Genomic DNA, 23,392 nt, shown 5'->3' with positions numbered 1-23,392 from the left:
TAGACTGAAATGTTAGGAAGGGACTAGTGGACAAGATATCCAGTAGAAGTCATTTTACACTTGTTTGCATGGTGAAAATAGCCGATCTACAAGCTCACAACGCGTCGCAGCATACTGTATGTAAAATCAGTCATTACGACGGCATCAAGGCCCGCCAAAACACATTTTCGTCTAAAACTAGACTAACACTAAAACATTACAGGTGACTAAAATGTGACTGAAACTAAATGAAAACTATTCTAAATTTGCTACCAAAAACAACACTAATCTGGGGCAGGGTCGATGGCTAAAATCTGAAGAGCCTTTACATTTGGCCCATGCAGTGGCTGAGGAACCTGAACCTGAGCTGGAGTGGGAGGCGATTATTTATGATGTCGAGGCTCACGACGCTTTAGCTCAAGGGATTATGGGAGGGTTTGATTGGCCCACTTCTATAGAGCGATAGTGTCTGATTCACTATGACAGAAGGGCTATTGATTCCGAGGACAGTTGAGGCCAAGTGAATGTGTGTTGCTGTGTATTGAAAAATCAGACCCGTCTGAAGTGAGTGGTGCTGTGCTGTACTGTACTGTACTGTACTGTACTGTACTGTACTGTACTGTACTGTACTGTACTGTACTGTACTGTACTGTACTGTACAAGCCCTCCTCCCTGGCCTGTGTTTTGTCTGTGTGTTAGGCTGTGCAACAGTGACACTTGGTGGTGAACAAAGGCTATAACGCTATTTCCGTGCTCGGATACAGGGACCCAGGGACAGATACACACATAGCTGTCAATAGGAGTGGTTGCACCACTCAAAAAGACAGTTGAGGCCAAGTGAATGTGGTACTGTACTGTACTGTACTGTACTGTACTGTACTGTACTGTACTGTACTGTACTGTACTGTACTGTACTGTACTGTACTGTACTGTACTGTACAAGCCCTCCTCCCTGGCCTGTGTTGTGTCTGTGTGGTTGCACCACTCAAAAAGACAGTTTAGTTGAGGCCAAGTGAATGTGTGTTGCTGTGTTTTGAAAAAGGGGTGTATATGTACTGCCGGTTTAAATAGTAGGTCTGGTCACTAGTGCTGTAGCCTGGAGCTCACCTATGCTTTCTATGGCATAGGCAGCTCCCGGCAGGATCCGCCGGCAGAAACTATGCGCAGCTGCTAGACATGAAACTAATTAATTAGAGCGACAGAGAGAGACAGGAGTGTGCGTGTGTGTCAATTTAACAAAGGTGCAGACGATCAGAAATCAGCAGAGAGTGAGTGATGTTTGCGCTACTCTATGCCGAATTGAAGTGGACTCGGACCCAGACTTTTTTTTTTCTCCCTGGAAATAAAAACGTCTGGGTTTCCGAGGCTACTAGTGCTGTGTGTTTTTGTAAAGTGAAATATGAGAACATAAACATAGGTTAGAAAACATAAATAATGCATAGATTTTAAAAAAGTGTAATCCGAACATAATATGGATAGAGCATCGCATCATTGTGTGTAAATCCCCTTGCAGACAGCAGCAATTTAGAGCTTTCACAGCATTTTCAAGACTGACCACCGCTACAGTTATTCAGGCACTTTATTATGGTCATTCTGAAGATGGCATCGCACGAGCAAACACGTTGCTCCGAGCAGCCTCATTGTCAAGGCCACCTATAATGCTTTTATTGTGAAATGTGAACGGCCCTTAACCCATTTTGACCTGAGATCAGATTCTAAAAATGTCTTCTACATCCTGACAGTTTTATGAAAAAGCTATGTTTCTATGTCAGTGGTTCTTCGATTTAAAAAAATAGCAGACCTACAAGCTCGTAGCGCGCCACTCGGTGGCGCGCTATGAGCTTGTAGATCTGCTATTTTTCAATAGCTAAAGCACAACATAATGCTAACACCAAAAGGGGTTCTCGCCCAAAATGGGTTAAACCCGTTGGCTCTGCGTGTAGAATGCGACTAAACCAAAGAGGCGAGTGGTCTTGAACCGTAGCGCGGTGTAGCGGGGTCCACGGAGGGGCCAGCCATCCATCCTGTGGTCTGTCGGTCGTTCCAGGCTTTCAACGTCGTTCCCAGAATGCCGTTTTACCCCCGACCTCAACATGACTCAATCCTTCCCCTCTTCGCTCTCCCCAGTTCAGTGGAAAAATACAATTTGGAAAACAACAGAAGACAACAATCAAAAACAATCACTTTACCCAATGAACAAACAGCATCACTCTTGTTCTCTGACTGCCATGGCAACATTTCACTTTGATATGCAGATAAATACCACTACCATACTGTATGTACTGTGCAGCACTTGAGGGGATATTGACTTTTCAGGCAGAAAGCTTTTGCATTAATTGTGATTCTATAACTGCTTTCATTGTATGAATGCAATTATGATTGTCTTCTCTCTCTCTCTCTCTCTCTCTCTCTCTCTCTCTCTCTCTCTCTCTCTCTCTCTCTCTCTCTCTCTCTCTCTCTCTCTCTCTCTCTCTCTCTCTCTCTCTCTCTCTCTCTCTCTCTCTCTCTCTCTCAATTCAATTTCAAAAGGCTTTATTGGCATGATAAATATGTTCTACATTGCCAAACCATACATACAACAAAACAAAAGTCATTGTGCACACAGAGACAACTCTCTGCGCACACAGAGACAACAAACATCCCAACAAGCAATACAGTAACAATGAAAATAAATTAACAAACAGAAACATAACAGCAACTTAATGACCCTGTTAAGACAGATATACCTGTCTCTTCTGTCCACTGGCTGTCCCTCAGTTGATGACAACTCCACACGTATTTTGCTGCCAAAACTGTGCATTTGGACTGTTCTCCCAGAACATATTGAAATTATGAGTTATTAATGGTCTCTCTCTCTCTCTCTCTCCTCCCCCCAGATGTGAAGAGCGTAGTTGACCCTGGAGCCAAGGCTGTGTACCTGTACAGCACGCTGCCGTGGAGGCTACAGCAAGAAGCCTTACCTGGATGGAAAACCAACAGACCTGCGATCTGAGACTCTTCTTCTTCTTCTTCAGGATGTCACGCTTTCTGCTCCAGTGATCAGAGAATTATGCTTCAGCGGTAGTCCCTGCAACCACCACTCAGTCGCAACTCAACTTCGTCCAAATTGGCCCGTCCAACACCACCAACGCTCTGCTGGCGTCGCACTGAGTTCAGTTCGTAAAGGACCAACAATAGGTACCATGGCCGCCCTGTGTCCGGGTGAAGGCGCGAGCCGGACACAGGCCCACGCTGGCAAACTGTAGCCTCCCCCAGCTCGTCTCGCAGTGACCACGTTTCTTCTCTGCCGTTTTGATCTGGAGTTACTCTTGTTTTTTTTGGACCAGGGATGGAGGTACCGGAGGCTAGCAGCAAGCATGGCAAGAAATCGACGAGTCAGAAGTTGGAGGACCAGAAAAAGGTAAGGCGAATTAGAAGGGTTTTGCTTTCACCTGTACAGTTATGTGGCTGGCCTCAGTCATCGTTACTTACAGTTGGGTGCCACCGATATTGTCCCTTATCATTTGACCCATTTAGGCCTGACCTCAACATTTTAAAAAATCCTTCTAAATCCTCCAGTTTTCTGAAATAAATATTTTCACGATTTTTCAAAAATAGCAGACCTACAAGCTCGCTATGAGCTTGTAGATCTGCTATTTTTCAATAGCTAAATTATAACATAATGTTTGAAACACCAAAAGGGGTTCCCTTGCAGATTTGCAGATCACGCAAACCTCAGCAAAAAGAAAAGGACAATATCGATGGCCTCCAACTGTATGTTGTCCCAGTTGTATGAGTTCAACTGGATGCAAATAATTTTTCTACATCAGTACATAAGTCTGTTGTATTTTCAAAGCATACGTGGTGGTCCAAACATTGCTGTTGTCTTTATTCCCACTAGTTCCCTCTGTTCCGTATCTCTTAATAGCTATGTATAAAGATGGGGGGGGGGAAGGGTGGGGTGTCTACTCCCCTGGAGTGCCTACGGTCTTTCATCTCGCCTCATCTGGCATTTCAGTGGGCAGAGCCCCCCTCCCCCCCCCCCCCCCCCCATTCCATCTGGGAATACATATTTACTCTGTGTTTGAGCCACAGCCTTTTATGTTAAACACTCGGGGAATTGGAAGGAAATTATATCCTTTACAATGAGACAAATTAGTTCTGCTGGAAGCGGCGTCATCATCCATGCTAATGGTCTCCCATTGCTCGTATGGAGGACTGGAGCCCATAGAGGACCATGTGATTTTATAGGAGAACAAGTCTGCCTAGTTGGCTCACTGAAAGACTGGACTGTGATGACCTCTGACTGGCCTCTAGCCTCATCTGAGGCAGCGGTATAGCTGTCTGCATAACACACTGCCCTGGAAGGACAGCCGTGTCCCGGCTGTGATGTTACATTGTTTTGTCTTGTCAGTGAAAGCGTGCAAGTTTGGGTCACGTAATTGGGAGAGGAGCTCATTCGTCCTCTTCGAGGCACACACACACACACACACACACACACACACACACACACACACACACACACACACACACACACACACACACACACACACACACACACACTCTCTCTCTCGCACAGACCTATTCTCTCCCTCTGCAGACCGTGACCTGATTCTTTCTAACAAAGTGCTGCCGATAAGAAGCGTAATGATTGTCCAGGCCAGCCCGGAGAGGAATGGAGAACATGTGCAGTGCAGCAGATGTGGTGTAATACATCAGCGCTGACATTTGGAGCACTATTAGAATCACATAAAAAAGATGATGGTACTCTATTATTATTATTCTTTTAGACCTGAGTGTTCATCCCTTCATACCTGTAGAGGTCTGGGAAGTGTGTGTGTGTGTGCGTTTGTGCGCGCATTAACAAGAGAAAACCTTAGGGAAGGCACAGTACATGGAGTTGTTCTGTTTTTATATACATTTAATGTATATATCCTTTCTTTTTTACAAAGTATTGTCTCAAACCCTGCAGATGGAACAGATCCATACGACTTTGTCCTCAGAGCAAAAATATGAAAGAGAATTCCCCAGTCAGGCTAACGTAGGTTACATGTGCTCACTTCTATGTCAGTATATATTATGCTTTTAATCTCTAGTTTTCATACACACATCCAAAGCCCTTAGGAACACTCTGAACACTATATTCAAAGCCTCCACACAAACAAAGACAACAGAGAAGAAGGCCACATGTTGATCAACATTCCTTACAGGCCTACATTCAAGTGATGAAGAACCGTACTACAATTTAGGCATTTAGCAGACGCTCTTAATCCAGAGCGACTTACATTAAGCAAGAACAAAACAACATGGTAATACATCACATACATACATAAGTGGTTTTCAGGAATCATACGTAAGCTAAGAACGTAACACAGAACTCTCGTTCTACATGTGATGAAGAACCGTCCTACCACGACACAGAACTGTCGTTCTACACGTGATGAAGAACCGTCCTACTACGACACAGAACTCTCGTTATACATGTGATGAAGAACCGTCCTACTACGACACAGAACTCTCGTTCCGTCCGACTGTGTGTGCCGAAAACAAACATGATATCATTCCCCTGCTCTCCGTGCCGCGGCCATCGGCCAATTAGAAAGTGGCTTCCAAAAAATCCCTGTGTGTTGTTAAATGCCAATGACATTACGGATCAAAAGGGAGCCACAGTTACACTACACTAAACAACAAGGACACTCGGGGCCCGTTCTTTGGGTTGTGTATTTGGGAATGGGATGTGTTCGTTATTGGCTTGCGCGAGGCGAGGGCTTGCCACGATCGGATGATTCATCATTTCCCCCAAAGCCTCATATTAGCGCCGATCCATCATAGCGGCAGGGCCCGGCAGCGCTGCTTTGTGGACTAATTAAATCTGTTTGTAAAAGAGAGCATAATGTGTTTGTTGTCTCTCAGTCCCTCTGGTCATCAGGGTGATGATCAGTGCTCTGGTGCTGGTGAAGGTGCATGGCGTGCTCCTCACAGCTCTGTAGGGAGTGCCCAGGCTGCCCTTGTGATTCCTACGGCCAAAAGAAAGGTGTCTGTATGCCAGGCGAAGCCTTGGCACTGCCTTACAGCCAGGGCCACCGTGGGTCCAAATCTAGCAAAGTGTGTAATGGAGGCGAGTGCTAGATTAGGTCCTTGTTAGTCTCGCGTTACCAGACTGTTGCCTCTCGCAATTTCCAAATGCGTCGTCATACAGTCTGGACCAACGGAAGAGCTATCATGCATAAGCGATAAAGCGGAAGTGGAGCCATCTCCCCACTTCCGTTTTGTCTTTACAGTCGCGCAAATGTATTCTAATATAAATATAAATCATCTAAGCATATATAGCTTGTTGCTTAGCAGAAAATAAAATACAAAAATAAAATGTAAAGTTATTTTAAAATATATTTTCGTGAACGGAAATGTAAGCTTCCTTACTCAGCTCATGGGGGCTATAGTTCCAGATAGCATTCGGAGATTGTGGAATAGTTGTCTGGCTATGCGAGACCATGTCCTTGTTGTCTCCTTCCATCTTCCTATAATTCCTCATCCGCTTCCTGTAAGCTGTTTTCCTAACCTTCTCTCCCATCTCCCCATTCTCTTCTTCTCGTTTTCTTCCCCTCTGTGCCCATTTCTTCCCTGAAGGACACCACTGTACTGGTGCTGATCTGTCCCATTTCTTCCCTGAAGGACACCACTGTACTGGTGCTGATCTGTCCCATTTCTTCCCTGAAGAACGCCACTGTACTGGTGCTGATCTGTCCCATTTCTTCCCTGAAGAACGCCACTGTACTGGTGCTGATCTGTCCCATTTCTTCCCTGAAGGACGCCACTGTACTGGTGCTGATCTGTTCTTGTGTCCAGCCTTCTGAATGAGCAGGTTGTGATTACAGGCAGGCTTGTGTTCACCTGACCCCCCCGGGGAGATGTGCGCAAGGTGATTGGCTGTAGACGGATGGGCACAAGGGCAGAGCTGTCGTGTTGCTAAGGCTCCTTTTAGGAGAGATATCCCCCCCCAGCCAATCACTTGATGCTCGTGCAAATCTTTGCTGGAACTCATCTTAACCATTTCAATCAGTGGGTCCCTGTGCTGAGTGTCATCCTGATTGGTTTTTGTTTGTTTCATATGCGTGGTTTTCATTAGCCTGATTATCAGACTGAAGCTTTGTGAAGCAGAGAGAAGCAGCTCCACTCTGTTGGAGTGGGGCGTGGTCTGTTCTGTGGTCTGGACTAGTCTGGAGCCAGGCTATGGTTTTCAAACACTGTCAGCGTTATTATATGGCAATGCCTTGATGTAGCCTGCCTCACACAGTGAGATCTATCCCTGGGGGCAGATGTACACTCAATGCCCCCTTCTGATAAAAATCATTCTAATGATGACGATAGATCATCACATCATGGACACAACGTGTCACTGAGCCACACTATTTAGTTATTGTTGTTGTTTTGGTCGGCACATCGTCATTTGGGAAAACATGTAATAATGAAAAATTATCAAAGCTGTGTATGTTGAACACATACATAAACGTCGGGAAATTCACACGACTGACCCACCCAGGTGGTGGCAATAATACTAATGACCGTAGTCTTACCGTGCAACTAAAATACCTGCCGGGTGGTCGTTAAAAGTTGATTTCTCCCTCTGTCATTTCCTGCATTTCATGGAAATGTGTCCAGTGCATAGCCTACTGCAGGCCTCGTTGACTAGATTTAGAAGACGTTGATGCTCTTGCTACTGAAATAATCCATTATTTATATTGGAGAAATCCCGTCATTTAACATGCATCTCTATGGGGGAGAAGGACAGCTTGACCTGTCTCCTCGCTGCTAACGTGCCTATTGGACAAGGACGGGTTGGGGGAGGGACTTAGCGCTGCTAATATAATGTGCCTATTGGACAAGGACACGTTGGGGAGGGACTTAGCGCTGCTAACGTGCCTATTGGACAAGGGACTTCACCACTGCGCCACCCGCGCGCCGTGGTAAGCTCTGGGCAAGGCTTGTAAAAGATGAGTTAATAATTTAGTGTGTTATCTTTGTTATTTATACTGTCAAGACCTGAGGCGTAACTTCATGTCCCCATGCTAATGTCAGACTAGGATTCATTACGAATGAAATGGCAGCTGCTGAGAGTGCAGAGCGTACTGTCTGCTAAGTTAATAATTTACATGGTATTTGAAAGCAGATGTTGACACTCTGCAGCTTTGTAAAAAGGTCTTCTGATCAGTCATCCATGAATGATTAAAATGGTAGGCGAGGGTTCATAAGTAAGGGATAATGTATGGCTGAGTGGTCATTGTTTATAGATAAATATAAGTAAGGGATAATGTATGGCTGGACATTGTTTATAGATAATTTGCTTATTACATGGCTACTTTAATACATAAATTAACTTTGGGTGCCAGGGGGTGGACACCAGTTTTGGTCCCGGGTGCCACTTTTCCCATTATAAATAAAAGAAAGAAAATGTAATTCTATTGTGCATGTAATGTGCATGTCATAACCTGCACACCAGATTAGAGCAATTTTCAAAAACATGGCAATCAGTACATAGTGAAAACGGGCTCGTCTTAACGTCCCTGGCACTTAAACTGTAATAAATTGACCCAAAACAAATCAAGGTATTTCCTTGCTTGCGGTAATGACAGTATTCCATTAGTGTCTTGCTGGCCGGCGTCTGCCCAGCTGCAGTCGGAAAACAAGGAAGTGAGTTTATCAAATTACAAATTGTTACAGAGCGGAGCGGTCTGTTACAGAGCGGTCTGTTATAGAGCGGAGCGGTCTGTTATAGAGCGGAGCGGTCTGTTACAGAGCGGAGCGGTCTGTTACAGAGCGGAGCGGTCTGTTACAGAGCGGAGCGGTCTGTTACAGAGCGGAGCGGTCTGTTATAGAGTGGAGCGGTCTGTTATAGAGCGGTCTGTTATAGAGCGGAGCGGTCTGTTATAGAGCAGAGCGGTCTGTTACAGAGCAGAGCGGTCTGTTATAGAGCGGAGCGGTCTGTTACAGAGCGGAGCGGTCTGTTGTAGAGCGGAGCGGTCTGTTGTAGAGCGGAGCGGTCTGTTACAGAGCGGAGCGGTCTGTTATATAGCGGAGCGGTCTGTTATAGAGCGGAGCGGTCTGTTATAGAGCGGAGCGGTCTGTTATCCTGAAATAACACACCGCTGAATTCTGTGATTGACCAAACAGAATCAAGCATTCAACCAAGCCATGTATTAATGAACTTTCATCACTTCATTAAGTTCTTCTTTCTTTTTTTGCTATAGTATTTTAAACAGCTTTCCTTTTGCAAATCAGGGATATTGAATTCAGAATTCAGCATATGCGTTAAGACTGAAAAGGCTTGTCTTAGATGAAAACCTTTTACCTTACAGTACAGTACCTCTACATTATGGAGCTTGAGGACACCGTTCAAAGTAAAAATGGGATGACCGAAAAGAACAGGGTGGTGTTCACTGACTTCAACGGACTGAATGTAGAAGTGACATGTGCCATGTTCTATTCGGTTCCTCAAGCTGTATACGAGTATACATGTAACTCACTCCCAAAAGAGTTTGAAAACCCACCTTTTCAGACTCCACCATGGCCCGTAGCACTTACCCTACCCCCTTAGATAGCACTTTATGTAGACTTAGATAGCATTTGATACAGACTTATAGCATGTTATCTAGACAGCACAGCACTAGAATTGCATTGTATGTAGTCATAGCACTTCATAGTACATATGTATAGCATAGTATAGTATTATGTATAGTTTATATGTATAGTTTCATTATATAGATATTCCACTGTTACGTTCTTAGCTTACGCATGTTTCATGATGACTACTTTTTCTGCATGTGATGTATTGCCATGCTTTTTGTTCTTGCTTAATGTAAATCGCTCTGGATTAAGAGCGTCTGCTAAATGCCTAAATTGTAACGTACTGTACCTCTACACTTGGACAGCTTTTAGTTCACAATGCAAATGTGTTCATTTACTATAGGTATAAGTATGCCTAAAATCATATTTACAAAACGTTTCAGATGAAAAAAAACAGATGATTTGAATCGAACATTTAGAAAAAGTCATGCAAGGGGAACTTTCTCAGGACTTCATGGGCAAAGAAAATCCACTTCAAAATCTCAAAATCGGTCAGAAAGACCGCTTCAACATGCTAGTGTTTTTTTATTATATTAGTTTTTATTAGGTTTTTATAGACATGACAAACAAGACATACATAACAATGACACATACACCAGACTGGGCAATGTATATAAAACGAGTGGCGGGCCTATCGTGCTAGTGTTAAAGTGCAGGTTCAGCTTTGTGTAACGATCAAAAACATTTCAACCCAACCCTGAAATCTTTTAAATAAATAACAATAAATAAGGTTACGGACAAACAGCTTAACTTGAATAACTTAGCTGTGCTGTTTGTGCATATTACGTGTGCAACGCTCTTGCTCTCGTGGAAGGCGGTCGCACTTTTTTCTCTCCCTCCCTCGTGTGTTTTCACCCACCTTACTCGTAATGTGATGTGACAAATAAAAGCTGATTCTGATAGGTTTAGGTTTAGGTTTATTTATTTAGCACGTAGTACAAAATATAGACAATACATATCAAAGAACAAAAATACAATGCAAGGAAAGGAAGAAGCCAGCTGGCTTATTTGGAATCCTTTCCTGTATGGAAGAGGTCATTGATTTAAAACAGATTAAAAGTTCAATTAAGAACAATACAAAAGTCTACAAGTTTGGCAAAGGGGGGCAGCTGTGCAATAAAGAAATAAAAAACACAGACTGCACAAAAAAGGAAATAAACAATACAAACAACAAACACAAAAGAAGAGAGGAAGAAATAAGATATTTCTTTAGATGTTTTTTGAATATTGGCAAGGATAATGAGGATTTAAGTGAAGCATCTAGGGAATTCCATAGATGAGGGCCTCTAAATCTGATGAAAGATTGATGTTTGGAAGTGTGACAAAAAGGTAATTCAAAATCATACTGTCTTGAATTAAGAGTACAGACGCTAGATGTAAACCAACATCACCCAATTACACTGACAAGAACAGATGTTTACATACAGACAGTACATGCAATTCAAACATTTATTTCGTTCATTCTTCCAAAGCAGACTCTCATTATTATGTGCAGCAGCATTTTCTTTTACCGTGTCAGTTTGATAGCTTATTATGCTCTGCAGGGTTGTTCTTTTACAAGCTATTAAAATAGGTAAATGCCATTCACTAACACAGACGGGTTCATTCCATACGCCGTAAAGAGAAAACAAATCATTGTGATAACACTTCTCAGTGAAGACGTCAAGGATGGCATTTATAACTTGCAGTGGCGAGACAGAGTGCAATCAAACTGTTTTCGTTGTGTTGTGTTTAAGCCATTTTGGGTGGGAACCCATGTTGGTGTTTTAAGCATTATGTAATACTTTAGCTATTGAAAAATAGCAGATCTACAAGCTCATAGCGCGCCACCGAGTGGCGCGCTACGAGCTTGTAGGTCTGCTATTTTTGAAAAGTCGTGAAAATGTGGTGCAAATCTTTGAATATATATTTCAGAGCGAACATTTTTAACTAAAATATTGGCTTCTGTGGGGTCCCTGGAACTACATATTTTGAGATGGGGTTCCGTGGCCCAATAGAGATAATTCTGAGGGTCCTTGACATGAAAAAGGTGGAGCACCACTGACATAGAAACATGGGTTTTTCAGAAAAGAATTAGGATTTTGAAGCCTTTTTTTACCGACCTCAGTTCAAAATGGGTTAATGGATCCTCATCTCAGGTTGAAGTGCGTTTTGATGTCGATCTGGATCTTTTTAAATCACCAGACCTTTTTTGTCATCTCAGTCAGTGTTGATTTCGTCGACTAAAAATAAGACGAAAAATGTTCGTCGACTACCTTTTTTCACAGACGAAAACTAAATGGAAACTAAATGTAAACAAAGCTATGATGACTAAAACTAAGACTAAATATACTGACAACAATTAAAAACTAGACTAAAATGTTAGGAAGTGGACAAGAGATCCAGTATAAGTAATTTTACACTTAAAGTTGCATGCTGAAAATAGCAGATCTATGTAGATGTAGATCTACTATTTTCAGCAAGTGTAAAAACGGCCATTACGACGCATCAATGCCCACCAAAATACATTTTAGTCGACTAAATCAACTGTAGATTTAGTCGACTAAAATCATATGATATTTAGTTGACTAAAACTAGACTAACACAGACTAAGACATTCCAGGTGACTAAAATGTGACTGAAACTAAATGAAAACTATTGAAGAGACTACGACAAAAACAACACTGATCTCAGTATAGTGGAAACTCACTTGACTCGACTCCCTTGTCCCAAGAGCCACAGACTAGGCGCCACATCCTCCAGACAATCTATCTTCTTAGCACTATCAGTAAATGGGAGACGGCACCCTCGCAGCCTCACCCGGGACCCTGCCAGTCTTTCATTCGACCCCACTCCACCATCTCCACAAATCACTGTACCAAAAGTACATTTCCCTGCTCCTTCTCTCGTAGAGATGTCTCTGTGGACGTCCTATCTGTAATGTATTGTTGGCAATAGAACAGTTTGAAAAGAGGGAAGCACGCACAACTCCACTGTCACATTCTCTTGGAACATTTTACCGGGTGCACGGTCAGGAAACACTTTTAGAAGAAGGAGAATACCAGCACTCACGGAGTCCTTTAAGGCACTTTATTGTTTCATTTTTAAAGGTAAGGTAAGGTAAGGTAAGCTGCAAGCAGCAACACAACGAACGCGTTTTGTCCAAGGCACATTTGAGTGAGTCAGCTATTAACACAACACGAGATACTACTTCAAAATAAGATCTTTTTTCTTTTTTATTATTATAAATATTATTCTCTGGTATCGGTATTCGGTATCGGTATCGGCTAACACAGAAATTGTGGTATCGGGATCGGATCGGATACGAAAAAAGTGTATCGGGACATCCCTAGTTTACACTAGACTTAGATATTTACCTATTCAAAGAGATTGTCTTGTTTCTGCCCGTTTCCAAGATGACAGTCAGTTCACAGTGTGAATAATGATAATAATGATAATGATAATTTTCCGTGGACGATTAGTGGAATGAAAGAGACCAGAGAGAGAGAGAGAGAGAGAGAGGGAGGGAGCAGAGAGAGATGGACTAACAAAAAACGAACAACATCTCGGAAAATATGGAGATGTCAAGGAGTGGAAAAACATAGTGAGGACTGAGAGACAAGATATTGAGTTACTTACGGGTGGGAGGAAGAGGAATGAACTCAGTGACATGTCTGGGAAGCTGGCAGGCGACTGTAGCCTGGTCCCTTCGTCACCAGCGCTGCTACTCTGGTGCAGCGCTATCTTAACCCCTTTTGGGCGGGAACCCCTGTTGGTGTTTTAAACATTATGTTATAATTTAGCTATTGAAAAATAGCAGATCTACAAGCTCATAGCGCGCCACCGAGTGGCGCGCTACGAGCTTGTAGGTCTGCTATTTTTGAAAAATCATTAAAATGTGGTACAAATCATTGAATATATATTTCAGAGCGAACATTTTTAACTAAAATATTTGCTTCTGGGGGGTCCCTGGAACTACATATTTTGAGATGGGGGGTCCAATAGTGATAATTCTGGGGGTCCTTGACATGAAAAAGGTTGAGCACCACTGAACATAGGTTTTTCAGAAAGAAGCCTTTTTTTAATCGGACTCAGTCCAAAATGGGTTAACATAGAATCACAGCTGGGGGCGTGCAGATCACCTCTCTCCTAGACAGGTGTTACATGGAATGTCAAGTGCTGCTTCTGATATTGGAAAATGTCTGAGGGGCGTAATATAATATCAGGCTAGAGCAGTGATTCTCAACCTTTTTAATCACCTAAACCCCACTGTATAAGCCAAGGGGACTGCTCCCGGCCTCCCTGTTCCCCCGCTACAACAAATCTCTGTCCCAGACAAAGCCCATCTACAAGCTTTCGATGCGTTGTAAGCTTGGACATCGGAGCCTATTTTCAATCGCCAAATGTTCGCCTATTATGTAGGGCTGTCAAATGATTAAAATTTTTAATCAGATTAATCACAGCTTCAAAATTAATTTAATCATGATTAATCACCATTCGAACTATGTCCAAAATATGCCATATTTTCCTGTATATTGTTGTGGAAATGTTAATATAAATGACAGAAAACGGATATAAATTTGTTTTGTTTTCTAATGCATTTATATATGATGTGAGCATTTGTAGGCCTAGCCTACACTTTGAGTTAAATTAACACTGGCTTTTGGCCATGTAGACTGGGGTCCCCCATGAGGAAGTCACTAATGTTGCTCTGGAGAGGGAAGTCTGGAACACTGGTGGAGCTGTTGCCCCGCGACCCGACCACGGATAAGCGGTTGAAGATGGATGGATGGATGGAGACTGGGGTCCCAGTCCAGAGATAAAAATCATAATGAAATGGCCTAGGCTACTTTCTATCAATTTAATTTGGGGGTCCTTGAAATTAAAATGGCTGAGAATCAATGGGTTAAACTGTAGACTATAGTTAATTCACAAAATACAATAACATGGCACATAACCATTTTTGAAACAGGGCTTGGTTTAGAAAAGCCTATATTTTGCACTAAAGTAATATATTGAATAACATATAAATGTAGGTGTTAAGGCTAGAATGGCATTGTAGAGAAGTGGACTATAGTGAGAGACGAGATTGTCTCTCCTTCATTGCGGGACTGCAGGACTCTGGAGATAGTTAGTCGTGAATGATCAGCTTCAGTCAGTGTTTTGGTTCGTACCTGGAGTTGTGCATTATCTGCGCTGTGCACAGCAGCCTACAGCAGCACAGGAGAACTGTCTTTATATCCATGGTCGTGTTCAGTTGCTTTCCATGTGCGACACAAAAGTACCATGTGTTTGTTTTGGTAATAGCCTACTGCAGGCGCAGCCATGCTGATTCACGTAATCGCGTTGGACAAAACGAAACCAGGCGGACCAACGTTAATGACTTAATGCACGTAGGACCCGCATTTTCAAACTGTCCACAAGTTGCGACGGACCCGACGGTACTATAAAGTGTTGTGAGGGATTCTTGCAGAGCGCTGCGTCTGATCCCGATAGCTACACAGCACTAGTAGTGTGCGTGTGTGCATGCGTGCGGAGGAAGAAGACTGGAGGAGGCGTGTGTGTGTGTGTGTGTGTGTGTGTGTGTGTGTGTGACTGTGTGTAGCCTAATGAATGATGATCCAAAGGGGCTTTGCTAGGCACTGTAGGCAGACAAAGTAACGCAACAGAGTTACAGAATCAAACCACTTGGCAACCCATTGAACCCAACTACAATACACAAGCTACAGTGTATCTCTCTGGTCTTGTTCAATCATGATTGTGCGCTACACAGTGACAGATTTGTTATGCACTGGACGTTCTTGAGCCTCGCGTTAGGGGCTTATACTCTAAGGTTAGGGGGAACACTGCGCATGCGTTAATTGCGTTAAATATTTTAACGCATTTAATTAACGCAATTAATTAACGTCGTTAACGCGTTATTTTTGACAGCCTTACTATTATGACATGCTCTGAATGGGCTGGATTGTGGTTCATTTCAAGGTCTGCCGGGTTTGATGTGCATTCGGCCAGAGACTCCGGGACCCCAATCGACACTGTAAGATCCTCTGTGTAAATGTAACTGTACAAATGGAACCTTATACATAGTCTGTAACTCAGGTCATTGTGCAGGAGAATACAGACCTGTAAATGTCCATTGGTTCCTAACAATCGATAATTTAGCTTAGTTGGGACGCCGATAAACCCCCTCAAAGACCCTTGTAGCCCCCAGACTTCATTCACGTTGAGAACCAGTATTCCTCTGTTGTTGTTATTGCCCTCGTTTGTTTTCCCTGCGCGCGCGCGCACACACACACACACACACACACACACACACACACACACACACACACACATCCCCCATCGCCTTTTTTGTCTGAAATGGAAGTAGGATTTGTTATGCTGCGAAAGAAACATTCTGCTCTCAAGGGAAAGAGAGGAATCTGAAATTAAATCGATTTTCAGAGGTTAGACAAAATCTTCAGTAGTAGTAGGTTGAGTAAATGTGACCGGGGACAGTGGTTTGAGACCCAAGGGGGCCATGGTCATTTTTAGGGGGGAATATAGGGGGGGGGGAGAGGGGGGAATCAACCAGATACAGTATCTGTTAAGAGCATCACTCCAATTTGGCGCAGGTTCATGTCCCACCTCAGGGTGATCTGCACGCCACTCTCACGGGTCAATCCCTTGTAGCACTGGTGGAAAAACTTGATGATACTGTAAAATAGCATCAGGAATATCATTTCCCTCACAGATCCACAGCCAAGTTGTTGATAATGGCATTCTCTCCTTATCGTATGGTCCGGATGAGATTGCCTCCCTCCCTCCCCTGCTGCTGACTTGAGTTTCCCTATTGATTGTTGCACCGGCACCAAGATGGAGGCCCGCTATACCTATTAGGACCCAGCCTTAACCCATTCTGGACGGGAACCCCTTTTGGTGTTTTAAGCATTGTTATATTTTAGCTATTGAAAAATAGCAGATCTACAAGCTCATAGCGCGTGCAGCGCTACGAGCTTGTAGGGCTGCTATTTTTGAAAAATCATGAAAATGTGGCACACATCTTTGAATATATATTCTTTCAGAGCGAGCGTTTTTAACTCAAATCTTTGCTTCTGGGAGGTCACTGGAACAACATATTTTGAGATGAGGGTCGGCGGCCAAATACATGAGAACGACAAACATGGGGTTTTTCAGAAAAACAGGATTTAGAAGACATTTTGTAGAATCTTTTCTCAGGTCTAAATGGGTTAAATCACACACGCTATATAGGACTTGGTTACAGTCGGATGGGGAATTCAAATGGATTGCCTTCGACTGCACACGTGCCCTCGTGTGTGCCTGCGCACACACACACACACACACACACACACACACACACACACACACACACACACACACACACACACACACCTGAGTGTTATATTGGTCCACATGTATGTTTACCATAAACGTTCAGCGAAATCCTGTCTGCAGGACAAGGGCGTGTACCTTGTCCCGTTCCCTGAAATATCACTTGGCCATAAAAGGTCTACGAGTTACGAGTTAGACAACGTAGCCACGAGTCACACACAAAGCAGGTTCAAGGTGTTCAAATGGAATCCCATTATCCCAGGCAGTAACACTGCAACAACACACAAACGGGGAGCGACGCCCCTGTGAGCCAGAGATCCATTTAGTAACCAATACTGTAGGCAATATAAATGGTAATCATCGGATGACTTGAGGCCGGCTTTCTCTCACGGTAATCAAAGGGCCCAAAGCTCAGGGGGCCTTTAGTACAGTATGTACATGAGCATAGTGCAGAGGCTCTCAACGATCATGTCAAGGACCATAGATATTATAAAAAAATAGATGCCTCACTGGCCGTTGCAGTTCATTGGAGCGACGTGTATCCCAATGAAGGCGGTGAACAGTCATGACAATACATTACAATACAAAACAAGACAAACAAACAAACACAAACAACAAAGTTATTAATACAACAATACAACATCAGAGCCAGGGGGGGATTAGATTACTAACAGAAAACATTAAAGAGTGAACACAAAGCAACAGTTCTCCGCAGCTTTCTTATTTAGAAATATAATCCTTTATTATTATACTTGCAAATGCTTTGCAAGGAATCTCGGGAAAATTGTGCCTTCAATGGTGACACGCGCCTCAGAGCCGGAAAGGGCGTCTACGTATATATGTCTATGTCAAGGACCCCCAAATTGTTGTTTGGCTGCAGACACCCACTTGAAAACATTTTACCTCCATAAGAGAAGAAGCTCACATTGTGTGGCAGCTTGTAGATCGCTTATTTTCTTATAATTATAGCCTTAAACTAAGTGTTTCACTGTTCCTAATGTTGCCAGGGACCCCCTGTGAAAGCCACTCGAGGACCCCTTATATTATGGGCACTTTGAGAACCAGTGCTGTACATGACCTTCAGACTTCAAACCATCAGGACATTGACACTGATGTGACGGCTCGGAATGATTCACTCAACCAGTGGTCCGGGGACCACCAGTGGTCCTTGGTGGGGGTTCCAGGTGGTCCCCACACAGCTAAATGATGGAGAGTTAGTGACCAAATGGTCGAGATGAGGGCCTATTTGCCAGACCCGGTCACATAAATCTTTAACCCATTTAGGCCTGACCTCGAAATTAAAAAAAAATCTTCTAAATCCTCCAGTTTTCTGAAATAAATATTTTCACGATTTTTCAAAAATAGCAGACCTACAAGCTTTAGCTTGTAGGTCTGCCACTCGGTAGCGCGCCACCGAGTGGCGCGCTATGAGCTTGTAGATGTGCTATTTTTCAATAGCTAAATTATAACAATGTTTAAAACCAAAAGGGGTTCCCGCCCAAAATGCGTTAACTCCTGATATTGTTGAACATATACTGTACAAGTCTACACAATTAGAGAATGTAGCAGAATTGATATTTTGATCGTTTGCCAACAGCATTGAATTGTGGACAACATCTTATCCAATGCTAACAGAATATTGTTTAGTTTTGGGTCTGAGAGGCTAAATGTCATTAAATGTTGGCCCGTGGCTCAAATGCAGAATAAATAATGGACCTTTGATATGAAAAGGGTTGAAAACCACTGTACTAACCAAACGTAATGACTGTAAATGCTGGGAACCCCCCCCCCACCCCCAAAAAAACTAATTTTCTTTATGCTTTCTTTATCCACTGTGATTCTTGCCTCTTATGGCGTAATAACTGGCGATCCGATTGTTGCTCAGAATGCATATGTTCTCCGTTTCCAGCTGTGTACTGTACGTACCGTGGCTCATCTCGCATGCAGGCGACATAATGTGGAAGCTGCGTGTTTCATACATTATGCATGGCCAATGCACGGCGTGTTGAGATGTAATGATGTACCCCATGAGCGCTGAATACAATCTTCACTAAATTCCCATGAACAAGCATACTGCAAGCTGTCAGATATAAATATGTGCGTGCGTGCGTGCGTGCGTGCGCGAGCGCGTGCGTGCGTGCGTGCGTGCGTGTGCGTGCGTGCGTGCGTGCGTGCGTGTGCATGCCTCCTGGCATGTATCCAGACAGATTTGCCTGAATTCCTGCCTCATGCTAACACAGGTATAACATGGCACACATGGACACTGCTGGTGAGGTGTGCAGCAGGATTATACTTGGGTTGGTGTTACGGTCATACGTGCTTCAGTATTCATATATATATATATATATGCCTGCCTGGCCTCCCAGTCCCCCTAATAGCAGATAACAGGATTATCTCAACAGCTGTGCTCTTAACAGGGGGGCAGAGAGTGCCAGGGGAGGCTGTGAATCGCGGGCTCGCTCTCTCTCTCTCTCTCTCGCTCTCGCTCTCTCTCTCTCTCTCAGCAGCATATTGCAGGCTTACAGAAACACCAGCAGCCAGACACGTCAATGGTCTTTATATTTGTGGGTTGTAAATAAAATGTTATTTAGGCATTGATTGACCTGAGTGCCTCTCCACATACAGTAATCCCGGCACAAGAAGTCTATTAGCAGTACTGTACGTGTTTTTAGTAGATTAGGTTTAGTTGTAATGTTTACTAGGGCTGCAACTATTGATTATTCTGTAGATCACTTTTGAGATTAATCGGATAATCAGAAAAGCGGCACGTTTTAAACTTTTGTATACGAGAAAATGCAATGTTATAATCGACTAAATCGATTAGTCTGATTAACCACTTAAGCCGTATTTAATACTACGTACTGTAGTACAACGATGTGGCATAAAAATAATTAGTTGAAGTGATTACAGTAGTTTGTTTAACTGTTGCACGCCTAATGAGACCGTGTTGTCGAGACAAAAGCTTAGCTGTAGTAAAATATATTTCTGTGTCTTACTTTATTTTTTCTCTCCTTTCGCATTAGTTAGAGGAAACACTCTTGAAAGTTGAATAGCACCAGTGTTGTTTTTGGCAGCAAATTTCTACTTATACTTCAAGCTCACAACGTTGTTAGCTTGTAGATCTGCTATTTTCAGCATGCAACAAAGTGTAAAATGACTTATACTGGATCTCTTGTCCACTAGTCCCTTCCTAACATTTTAGTCTAGTTGTTATTTGTCGACGAAATTATCAGTATATTTAGTCTTAGTTTTAGTCATCATAGCTTAGTTTTCATTTCAAGGTAGTCGACGAACATTTTTCGTCTTAGTTTTAGTCGACGAAATCAACACTGAATAGCACTTAGTTTGATCTCATCTGATCTCTACATGCTGTAAATTCTTTAGAAGTAGTGCGTGACTTTCCCACACCTGGTTCTGGCTCTGTGTTTCTCTGCTCTATGGCTCCTGACTTGTTGAGCCTGGCCCACTGTCAAAACTTACACATGCTAAGTTTCCATATCGGTGGGATTTCATTGGATCAGTTCGTATTTGATGTTCTGTCGAGTCTTAAAAACTCCCAGAGCTTTTTGAGTGCATTTAAATGCAGTGTGGTAGTTCATATGGAGGGCAAGCACTTATGGAAGCCATATATGCTTTGTTGACAAAATGGCAAAGAAATAGCTGATCTACAAGCACACAACGCAATGTTCCTGTGAGGTCATCTAGGGCTCTCAACCCGTGGGTCGCAACCCCCCGGGGGGGGGGTCGCCAAATTATTTTGATGTTTTGATGTTAATCAAGTCACCAATTGTTTTTTTCATATATTTAAATGATATATATTTTTAGGGCCATGTCATGTGGTCTACCTGCACAGCCTTTGTGATCTACTGGTAGATCACGATCTACCTTTTGTGGCATCCCTGGTTTACATAGTCATAGAACTATATATTCTGTGGATCTGTAAACATTAGTAAGAAAAGAATGCTCAAAAAACGCTGGCTGCAAGACGGTCTTATAGATATACTGATCTGGCAGTTAATGAGTTAACCTAGCATTAGCTACAAGCTAATATGCTTCAGTTGCATCCTGGCATGCTTCAAGTGGACCGGCAGTCATCAAGGCCCTGGTCATAATTAGATTGAGTGGAGATGACTCATACTAGGCTGTGGGGAGGAGAGGTAAATTAGCGCTCAGGGTGACTTCACGGAACGTACCGGCGGGGCCGCGGCTTCCGTGACTTGAAGAACGTACCGTGTGCGTGTGACCGTGTCTCTCACACACAGTGGTGGAAAGTACTTTTACTTAAGTACTGTACCTAAGTACAATTTTGAGGTATTTGTACTTTACTTGAGTATTTAAAATAATATAAAAAATACATCTCAGAGCCAAATGTTTTACTTTTACATTTAAAAAAAAAAACTTTAGTTACTAGTTACTTTGGTCATTTTAATTTTGATTAGAAAACATACACTAACATACCACTTCAACCCTATACATTTAGTCCATTTGAAAATAGCCGATCTACAAGCTCACAATGTGAGCTCTCAATGTGTCGCACATTGAGAGCTTGTAGATCGGCTATTTTCAATAGATTTTTTACACATTATGAACTTTTACTTGTAACGAAGTAGTTCTAAATTGCAGTATTGGTACTTTTACTTAAGTAAAACAATTGAGTACTTTTCCCACCAGTGCTCACACAGCAGCGACACCACCCCAACAAACAATCCCTCCTGTTTAGGGAAGATTTGCACCGCCACCTTTAATTAGAGACACGCGTGACACGACCTTGAATAATGAATCCTGCTGAGGATGTTCTGACCTGTTCAATTGCATTCATTATCACTTGAGTGACGTGTGGCTGTGCAGAGGTTGCATGATTTGCATCAGCAGCACGAGCAGCATCTCCAGGTATGAATGCATGTACTACAGATGTGTTCCCTGTCAGCGTTGATTTGGACAGCAAAATTTCAGTTTTAGTCATAGTCTCTTGAATAGTTTTCATTTAGTTTTAGTCACATTTTTAGTCACCTGGAATGTTTTAGTGTTAGTCTAGTTTTGGTCGACTAAATATCATAAGATTTACATCTACAGTTGATTTAGTCGACTAAAATGTGTTTTGCCTTGATGCCGTCGTAATGACTGATTTTACACATTTTACACTGAAACTAGCAGATCTACAAGCTCACAACGCGTCGCAGTTGTTACAGACCCCATAAGGGTCAAGTTGGTTCCAAACAACTATCACTTAGCTGCTGGGGGACCCCCTGGAACTCCCTCAAGGACCCCCTGGGGGTCCCCGGACCCCACTTTGGGAACCACTGCTTTACACCACTGCCCATATTATGTCAACGGCTGTTAATTGTCTCCCCGAGCGGCGATGATGCTCTGCAGATAGAAGTACTAAAGGCTCTGTCAACCGACACAGACCTCTCTCTGTCTGTCTGTTCTTATTCCAGACCAGAAACCCCATAATCCTCTGGAGGTATACAGTATTTATGTCAACGCTCCAGGATGAGAACGTAATCACAGGGAAGGGAGCGCAGACCCCCCCCCCCCCCCCCCAACACCCCCCCCCCCCCCCCTACACCCCCCCCCCCTCCCCCCCCTACCCCCCCGCCTCTCCGTTGTACCTACGGCAGTGAGATTGAACTGTTATACGAGGGACCTAAACCCCCCCCAATACAATCATCTGTTGAAACATGCATTTTACAGGCTTGTTGGGTAAACATGCACAGGGTTGGGCTGTATACTTGGTGGTAGGAGGAGTGATATGTTGGCAGTCATGCATGCCTCCTTGAACAGGTTGACAGCAGCTGAGACCTGGGGCGGCGTGTTGTTGAGTTTGGGCAATGAATGGAGCACCAAACGTCTGACGTCAATGTCGGTAGAGGGCGCTATAAGTCCACGGGTTCATGGACTTTTGGATATTTGCATTGTAATCCCCATAGGGGGGGGTTTTAGATCGCCTCATATAAGAACTGTGTATATAAAATAAACAAATCATACATGCACACATGCATCGGTGGCCGAACAGTTTGCGGAGCGGTCTTGATACCGGAAGGTCGCCAGTTCGAATCCCCGGACAGGCACGTTCAAATTACCACCGCTGAAGTGCCCTTGAGCAAGGCATTGAACCCCTACCATGAAATGTTCTATGAGCAGGGTCTGGCTGTAAACAAGCATCTCGAGCTTAGTCCATTCACCCTGGGTAAACAAAGAACTTTGCTTTGCTTTGCTTAGCAGCAGTATAGCCTCATGTCATGGCATCAAACCTACAGTATAGAGGGTATGCGCATGCTTAAAGTGAATGGCACATCGAGTGGCAAAGCAACAGGCAAAGTGAGTTTAACATTGTTTAATGCAATCAGATAGGACTTTTCTGTTTGGATGTATGGGCTGTCAAGGCCAGAAAGTCGTTTTTTGCCACTCAGTAGGCATTCCTGCATAACTTCCTGGTTTGATGATGATGTCACACGCATACCCTCTATACCCAGAGCCTTAGATATAGACAGAGTAACGC

At 43.3% G+C, this 23,392-nt stretch overlaps 1 protein-coding gene across 1 annotated transcript in view; it reads left to right on the top strand.

Annotated features, from left to right (window-relative positions):
* Window positions 1-23,392, top strand: part of nav3 (neuron navigator 3) — a 503,241-nt gene that overhangs the window by 141,267 nt on the left and 338,582 nt on the right. The window contains exon 3 of the mRNA XM_079494499.1: window positions 2,856-3,379. Within this exon, the coding sequence (XP_079350625.1) occupies window positions 3,308-3,379 (72 nt within the window). The 5' untranslated portion in view covers window positions 2,856-3,307. The remainder of the gene's footprint in view (window positions 1-2,855; window positions 3,380-23,392) is intronic.

The sequence above is a fragment of the Electrona antarctica genome (assembly GCF_951216825.1).
Source record: "Electrona antarctica genome assembly, chromosome: 23".
Classification (NCBI taxonomy): Eukaryota; Metazoa; Chordata; class Actinopteri; order Myctophiformes; family Myctophidae; genus Electrona; species Electrona antarctica.
The sequence above is the reverse complement of the archived record's forward strand: the minus strand, read 5'-3'. Positions and strand labels throughout refer to the sequence as shown.